At 35.3% G+C, this 9,029-nt stretch overlaps 2 protein-coding genes across 2 annotated transcripts; one reads left to right on the top strand and one right to left on the bottom strand.

Moving 5' to 3' along the window:
- Positions 1–2,607: 2,607 nt before the first annotated feature.
- LOC145232304 (heterochromatin-stabilizing protein CFDP1-like) lies at positions 2,608–7,905 on the bottom strand. Its single transcript, XM_080096899.1, has 8 exons — positions 7,751–7,905; positions 7,395–7,464; positions 7,200–7,314; positions 4,895–5,025; positions 4,732–4,809; positions 4,431–4,524; positions 3,915–4,000; positions 2,608–3,647 (listed from the first exon to the last, which is right to left on the bottom strand). The coding sequence occupies exons 1-8, from the start codon at positions 7,806–7,808 to the stop codon at positions 3,554–3,556; spliced, it is 726 nt and encodes a 241-aa protein (XP_079953025.1). The 5' UTR covers positions 7,809–7,905; the 3' UTR covers positions 2,608–3,553.
- A 212-nt stretch (positions 7,906–8,117) lies between these two features.
- LOC145232305 (cytochrome c oxidase copper chaperone-like) lies at positions 8,118–8,998 on the top strand. The gene is made up of 2 exons (XM_080096900.1): positions 8,118–8,375; positions 8,674–8,998. Exons 1-2 carry the CDS (start codon positions 8,248–8,250, stop codon positions 8,756–8,758), a joined length of 213 nt encoding a protein of 70 aa, XP_079953026.1. The 5' UTR covers positions 8,118–8,247; the 3' UTR covers positions 8,759–8,998.
- The last annotated feature ends 31 nt before the right edge of the window (positions 8,999–9,029 follow it).

Consider the following 9,029-nt stretch of genomic DNA (forward strand, 5'->3'; position numbering starts at 1 on the left):
ACTATTCGAAAGGTCCACCCTAACTCCACGTGGCTTACTTCAATATTCGCAAAGTCTGGGTTTTGGCACGATAAGCAAAGTTACATGGTATGTAGGCACAAATTTAAACACCGTCTTTAATGGTAAAGTTTGACTGATTAATAACATTGCTACTTTTACTTTTTATCTGATAATATGCACATAAACATAACTGCTGTTCGTTGACAACTGCTATTTGATAACACATAATTTCTGCATGACATTGATCGTTCTGATAATGACCGGATACAAATCGCCATTGACCTTGAACTTTAACCACAAAATCAAAACATCCGCTTGTTTTCGTGTTCAATCATCCATGGAAAATTGATAAATCCCAGTAGCGCAGATGACAATTTCTCACGCGCAATAATTTGAATTTGAGCTTTGAGTGAACAAATATTTCTTTTTATTTCCGAAAATAGAACTCAAAATAACTTTAGAAATAGTCTCACAAAATTCTAATTTGAAAAAAAAAACAGTTGAACTTTAAATATTCGTTAACGGTTATACGGCTTAAAAATTTAGCAAAAGAAAAATTTGTGTGTTTTGTCAAAATGTAATGGTTTTTGAAAAGTTTTGGTCCCCCAAGCCAAAGTCTATATAAAACATATATACTTTGCCCCAAGCTATTGATTGACTTCAATTCAGCAGGGACACGATAATACAGACTTTTCTTGTTTGAAATGCACTTTTCAAATAAATACCGTATTTACTCGATTGTAAGCCGCCCTCGTTTATAAGCCGCCCTCGATTGTAAGCCGCACGCTAGAATTTTTACATCTTTCTGTTGTTATATGGTATAAATATTTGCCCATATCTGTTAGTTACGTTGATAACTGTACCCAACAGAATGTATATCGACATATAATCTGTACACGCATACATGTTTTGAACCCCAAAGAAATTAAAATGTTGGAGTGTAGAAATAATTTCGGTATAAAATTAAAATATAAAGCCGCACAAACGGCAGCTAAAAAACAATACAAGCCGCGGCTTACAATCGAGTAAATATGGTATTTCTTTCTTAGAAAAATGTTTTACGAATAATAATTAGTCCTACGTTTTCTATGCCTATTTATCGCGTGGGTTCCATAGATCCCGGTAGAATTACTAACACTGAGCACCCAACAAACCAACCAAGTTAGATGAGATTGAGCGCTTGTATTGTTTAGATCAGTGGTTCCCAACCTATGGGTCGCGACCCAAAGTTGGGTCGCCTGAACATTCTGTTGGGCCGCTTGTTTTAGTGACAATTACCGCATCTCCTTTTTGACGCCTCGTAGCGTTGTTTTTATATTTCCAAGGTTGCCCAATAATAACTTCATCACAACTTGTCGTGATAATAGTTAAAACTGTTTATGACGTCATAAAGTGTTAGCTCACAGTAGAGCGTTGTCTGGCAAATAATGCCTCGATTCATCTCAAAATTCGGAATAAATGGAAATGTTTGGTCGTAAGAAACAACAGCGTTTGTTCGTTATACGGTTATTGATTTGCTAAACTAGCGTGGTAATTTTCAAAAAGCTTTCCTATCTTACAGACAAAAATACAACTAAAATAGCATGTCCATGGGTCGCGAGAAACCACAAACCTAAATTTTGGTAAGTATTTGGGTCGTGTTAAAAAAAGGTTGGGAACCACTGGTTTAGATAACCTTGAGAGCGAAGTTATTCTGTGGAGATCTTCTCTAAGCTCTCCAAGCGTTCGCAACTTGGTCCATATCATAATGGCGTTGCCGGCAACAACTGTTGAAGCTGAACGTTCTTTTCCGTGTATGAAGCGGGTCAAGACATGGTTGCGCTCAACGATGACTTCCGATCGCCTTTCAGATATGTGTGTGCTACACTGTCATCATGAAAGAATCAGCGAGGAGAAGATCAATCAGATTGTGACAAATATGGCTGGTAGTAGGCGAAGAATGGACTTTTAATCATAACGTTGTGTGCAGCTAAAGCAATGATGATAACTTTTTTTGTGTAATTTGCCTCAAAAACATTGCTGGGGAATGGTTCGCTATCATGTTTGTGGGCACAACTATGTCGCTTTTTCTTTTCGTTGGATGTTCTTTAACTTGTTAAAAGTCACAAAATATTTGCCCCCCCCTCAAAAAAATTTTCCGCTGCCTACGCCACTGTCTTCGCATCCCTTGGGGGTGCGTGCACCCCTGGTTAAGAACCTATGCTATAGCCTTTTCGTTTTTTGGGGGTCAAAAAATCGAAGAAACATCCGGTTTTGGGTGGGTTTTCGTGGGAATATTCAAGTTTCAAACCGGCTTTGACCGGTTTCTGCCTCCTACCGAACCTCCACACCGGTTTGAACCGGTTCATAAATCGAAAATTTTGCCCATATTATTGAAAAAAAACCTATAGGTTAACTAAGGCCTTTCCGTTTTTTCGACTTTGGGGGGTCAAAAAATCGCATAAACATCCGGTTTTCGGTGGGTTTTCGTGGTAGTATTCCAGTTCCAAGTTGGTGTTTAGAAAAATGAACAGCTTTAGGTAACTGACAAAGACTGGTCTAAAACTGGAATATACAAAAAAATGTAATATTTCTAAGTCTGCTCAGTTTGAAAAACAACACACGTCATGCAAATATTTCGTATGTACTTTGTATTGCTTTCGAAAACACAAAACTTTTTATACCTTGGAATACGAAAAACGTGAAATACCAGACAAATTTGTGCTGTCTAAAATTGCATGTCCTAAAACATACAGGTTTCCGAAAATCTGAAATCTATAAAAGGCACCGCGTGGCTTAACATATGCCGGTGTACAGTAATAAAGATATCACTTAGTTTCAAACTATTTCTTCTAAATACCGCAATTGTTGTGCGGCGGTCTATTTGCCAGTTGTTACCTGCAAACTCTCATCAGTACAGCTGGTGACAAGACATTTGCCGTATTGGCTAAACGTACACAGCACCACATATTGTTGAAAGTAACAGGCTGAAAAAAACACTTTTATGTCTATGACATACTTCAACGTTAATTCAAGAGGTCCAAAAACATGTTTGAAAATTAAGGTATTAGAAGCCGAGCATAAAAAAATACAGTAAACCACGGTTAATACGGATTCGGTTAATCCGGATCTTCGCCTAATTTAGACAAAACTTGAGTTATAAATGATTTGCAATGTGGTAAGGCTTTAACTAATCGACGTGGGGTTAATCCGGATCTTCGCCTAATATGGACAATTTTTTTGGTCCAAACGGGTCCGGATAATGGAGGTTTAGTGTGTATCAAAATGGATTTTCTCTAATCAATAACCAAATCGAAAAGTTATTTCCAAATTTTTGCCTAAAAAACGTAAAGCATTTGCCTTGCGAACATGATATTCGGATTTTTTGCATTTTTTAATGATTTCTTTCGAGGTAAGAAAAGTAGACAGCACTTCAAACACGATTGTCTAACGAGAACCATGGTCCCCACATATGGCTCTTGTCCAGTTTCTGTGTCGTTCGACCGCCAAAGCCTTGTAGCAGTTTCTTCTTGATTTCGTCGCTTCGTATTTTGAACTTGGACAAGTTTACGTTTTATCTTTTGCTCGTTCTTCCGAGTCGCATTTCACGTTCACGGTTAAATTGTCGCATGTCGGTCCGCTCCAAAAACTGCACTTTTTCCAAGTACCTGGTAAATCCAACATGTTTATGCGGAGGTAGTTACCGAACAAGGTGTTATTTAATGTGTTTTTTTGATAAAAATAAGATAAAAAAACAAACAGTGTATGAATGTACATAAAACAGTATCTATTGTTTTAAAAGACGATTGCAGCTATTTGGTCTTGTTTTGTAAAATTGGTGTGGTGACAATGATAGAACTCTAATTTAAAATTATTTGTAAACAAAATTTTGTGCACAATAACAAAAAAACAAGCAAAACAGTAGGTTCTCTTACCCTTCCTTGCCTTTCTTGTAGCTTTCCAGTTCATCACCAATTCCTTCTTCAGTTTTATAACAATCCCAATCCAGTTTTGACTTTTCCTTTACGAAAACACAACACAATAGTTCATTGAAATTTTGAGATATTTGCCAAGGGAATTATTGTGTTGCATCATTAATATATCAAAATACATATTATGGAGCTGAACAATGGCTAACATTGTTACATTGAAGACACTTCCGAAAATGGTTTAAATAAGAGTGTAGGGTTTGTCAACCTTTCAGATAGAAAAACCAGTTATTAAGTAAATCAAATAAAAATGTAGTACTATCATAGAAGCATGGTCTCCGAAAAAGCGTCTCGGTCATACTTGAAATCAATATTGCAGTGTAATGGCATGACATAATTTAACTGTTATTCTAATTATGAAGGTATTTTCGACAGTGTTTGTAGCCATGCATTTGTTCTCAAAGAGGGCTGTAGGTTTGCAACCCCTGAATTTGTGGAATATAAAACAAGAAAACTTCCTACCAATGTGCTGAGTTTTGGTTTCTTTCCTAGTTTTCCGAGAACACTTCCAATTCCGCCCCCAGGTCGCTTCTTTAACAGACCCATTGAGTTGGATCTGTAAAATGTTACAAAAACAAGTACCTTACAATATATTTTTTCACCATTTTGTAACCTTTTATAACAGGCAGCAGTTAACACAGAAATATTGTGTTAAAACTAATTAAATTTGACATGTATACTTTGTATGTTTATTCACTCTACTGTCATTTGTTTTACTGTTGTTTATTTTACCCAACATGAAATAATTAAAAGGCAGGCTTACTGAGTTTTTGTAGAAGTTGATTGTTGTTTTAGGTGATTTTGTGCTTCTTTTGACTCTCTCTTTACCTCTTTAGTCACCCTTTACAAAAGATACAAAATTGTCAATTTTTCCAATGTGGCAGCAAACCAGTTTACAACGGTGCACAGTGAACTTGAATACTTACGTGACTTCCTCCCCTGCAAAATCATAAACTTTTGTGATTGTGACTGTATCTTTTTTCGATTCCACTGCAGATGTTTTAGGCAACGATTCTTTGGAATCCTGTGTGTTCTTGGTGTGACCATTTGTAGTTTTCTGACAGAATTATATAATGTGCATTTTACTCTGGACAGTATTATATACAAAGTGTAGTTTTTATCAATTTAAAGTTCTGATTGCCATGAACTGTTTTACAAGAACATTTACGTTTATCGTTTTTGAATCGAAAAAAAAAGAGCTTATGCCCATAAGAAATGATGTCAACCGTAGTTGTTTAAACATCTGTATTACAACTTATTAACTAGTGTCTAAACATAAATTGTTGTTTTAACACAATGTTACTAAAAACATGTTTTAACACAATGTTTAACTGATGAGGCCCCTCATATATCACAGAAAATGGAATATATATGCCAAAATGTTTAAACAATAAAGCATGTCACTTTTTACATCTACTTAGGCCATAACTTTCGTCATTAATCTTATAAACAGGTCTGTATATGGCAGGGGTGTCCAACTCGAACACACCGCCGTGCCAATTTTGGTTTCAAAATATACTCGCGTGCCAGCCTTTGGTACTTTTTCCAAACCATGTCTTAAACGTCTTAACGGCACGGGCTCAATCCAAATATTTGGCCAATATGTAGAACCCTACTAAACGGTTAGAAAAAAATGGGGCACTGGAGTACTTTGTGTGCGTCAAAAACTTATCTTTGTTCAAGTTACGTCGGTTTTAAATGTTTTTCCAACTAAACACAAATGCGTTTGTAGTCACGCAATTAATTGAACAGACATCGGTTGAAACGCAACAATTACAATTGTTTCGAAATAAACGGGCATTTTATTGCGACATAAACATGGCACGTTCACTAACGTTTTAGTATTATGTGGCGCAATAACTTTCTGAAATAAAAATAATTATAATTTTTTTGTTAATAAATTCCATGCCAAAATTAAACAATGCAAGGGGTTTATAGCCGCTTTCAGATGTTGTTATGTACGTTTGCATTACCGATTCCTAAGCCGTGTTAAATGTCCGTTTGCCAAGCACTGCAACGGCCCAAACTTGATCCAAGATGACCTAAGTTTCGGTCAGCTATATTTGAAACGTGAATTGGTTTTACTTTTATTTCCTGCGTAACAAGTTCTTTAAAAACTAAATCGTTGTTAAAATGATTCGGCAAATCGTCCTTTCGGTATGTGCATACGTTATTGGACGCACAGCAAACACCCCAACCACACAAATAAATGTATCAAGTGACTATTTACAATATAATGTGACAGAAACTACAGGCTAAAACACAGAAGGTATCGGCGCCATTGATCAAAAGTCGCACCCCTGGCATTTTTTTGAAGCTCTACGTCTATGGCAAGGAGGCTTTAAATTTTGTCAAAAACGAACAATTTAATTAGTGGGTTGTGTAACTTTACCACTGGTAATCTTTACAGAGGTTAGAATAAAGGCCAAGAAGAATCAATAGAAACAAATTTAATTGCTTGACAAATGTTTACTATCTGAATGTGCAAAAGCTCGCGTGCCATTTTTAAATGCTCTGCGTGCCACTTTTGGCACGCATGCCACGTGTTGGACACCCCTGGTATATATATGGTGTTTCAAAGTACATTCTTTACATACGAATAAATCTTTTAAGACAACACTAACATCTGGGAATACAGGCGTGTGAGGTGTAAAAGTTTAAGGATGAACTTGACTGGTTAGTTCTAAGTACAGATTTTGGATAGTTTTTGCAATTTGTACAGAAGAGTTAATTGTCGAAGTTGAATTCTGTTTATAATTAGGTTTGCTAAAATGCATTCATTTCTGTAATCCTGCACTTAGAACTTTACCTACACAGCGGATACAGAAAATCGCCATCTAACATTTACCATAATTACTTTGTAAGCCTCGGCTTATATTGTTTTTTACCTGCCATTGGTGCGACTTATAATTATTTCTACACTCCAACATTTAAATTTATTTGGGGTTGAAAGCATGTATGCATGTACAGATTATACGTTGGTATACGTTCTGTTGGGTACAGTTATCAACGTAACTAACAGATATCGGCAAATAGTTGTACTACGTAACAACAAAAAAGTGTAATATGAAACAATAGTAACTAAAATTCCAGCATGCGGCTTACAATCGAGGGCGGCTTACATTACTTTTTTAACACCTCAACATGCGGCTTATAATCGAGGGCAGCTTACAATTGAGTAAATACGGTAGCCAAAAGTACCTGTCATTGGCAGTGCAGAAATGAACATACCTTTATTGAAGGTTTATCTGAACTGGTCTCTTTGGTTGCTGAATTTGATGATGTGTCCGATTTAAAATTTTCCCAAATTTGATCAACTTTCTCTTTTTTCGCAGGATCAATATCACTAAAGACAAAGTTCGATAAATAACAGGTCAACCTCTACAATACAATGGAGATAGCTTTCGTAGTATTTTCTACACTTACTCAGATATTTTGTGTTCTTTTTCTGGTTCACAATCTTCTACATTATCTCCATCGTCTTCACTGCCATCTCCTTTGAATAATATTACATAAAGCATTTAATACACGGAAATATAGGTCATTATTTTGCGCTCCATAACGTTTTAAAGTTGCGCAGTTGTTTCCGGCTTGATAATTGCTTTAACGCAATTGTGTCGCTATGTTTTCTTTTACCGAGTGAAATAAACTCAACTCAAGCGATGTGAAGTAATTTGTTTCTGTGCTACACAATAAAAACAAACACTATATATATATTGGTTTTGTAATGCTTTATATTACAAGAGTTTTATGAATACAAACAAATTATCTCTAGTAAATACCTTCAGGAATATAATCATCGTCATCAGCAGATGAATAATCTTCCTCGTTTGAAGACATTATTTTATTTGCAACAAGTTAAAGTCTGGCCACAATACACAAAACAATTCACAATCAACACATAACGCGTTTACCGCTTAGGTTCTGAAAAAGAAAACACACAATTTCTGACAATAGTCATTTTGAAATACCCCTTAGGGGCACGGCTTTTAAGATTTTGTCATGCTAACAAAAATTTAAAGCGCACTTTAAAACTTAATACCTTCCAGTTTGTAGACACTATAAACACATATAAATTAATTACGTTTAACATTAATAAAGAGTATATTATATTGACAACTTATGCTAGCATTTTGTACCCATGATGCGGTATTCAAAGTACAAGATATAAATTGCTGATTCAGAATGACTAAGCAATCAGTTTCACATGGGGTCACTTTCAATTTGTTCGATTAAAAAGTATTAAAATATTTCAAAGGTGTTTCAGTTAAACTTTAAAATGACTGAAACAAAATCTCAATGTCACATGGAGGCAGCTCAGCCCAAAAAGAAACCTGTTGGCCCTGATGGAAAACCTTTAAAACCTTGCTGCGTTTGTTTGGAAACTAAGGGTTTACGAGACGAATGGTCAGTAAGCTGCTAAATACTCAATTTTTGTTTGTAAGACACATTTTGGGTTATAAGCCAAAAGTTTTTATTTTTTATCTTAAAAATTGCAATTAGATTTAAATAGACATGTTTGTCATTCAAATTTTGTGTGAAACATATAATAATTTTATTACAAAAACTGTACACTGTGTAATGAAACACTGATTTTAGTGTATGAAAAATTTCAGTTTAATATAATTTTAATACTTGAACACAAATACTTGTTTAAGCAGTTTCACCCTTAACACTGCTTATCTATATTTATTTTTTGTTGCAGCGTTATCAACAGAGGTCAAGAAAATTGCGGTGATTTCATCGAAGCGCACAAGAAGTGTTTAAGAGACCTGGGTTTTAATATTTGACCCTTGATCTTTTAACATGTGATTATTTTTGTATAGACTGTAGTTGGGATTGAAATATTTTATATTTGTGGTGATTCTTGACACAAATTTTCGGATAATATTTTCTAGCCCATTCACTGTGTATGATTTGTGCCATGTTTTTGTGGTGACTAGGGATCACAATGTTGTGCAAATGTTGCTATTTTGTGTGATGGTTTGTTCCACCAAGTGGCTTATACAATATATTTTGTTTCAAGTTAATTTTCCTTTGGAAAAGTTTTGGTGCATCAAT

This window comes from Phallusia mammillata, chromosome 6, assembly GCF_965637545.1.
Source record: "Phallusia mammillata chromosome 6, kaPhaMamm4.hap1.1, whole genome shotgun sequence".
Taxonomy (NCBI): Eukaryota; Metazoa; Chordata; class Ascidiacea; order Phlebobranchia; family Ascidiidae; genus Phallusia; species Phallusia mammillata.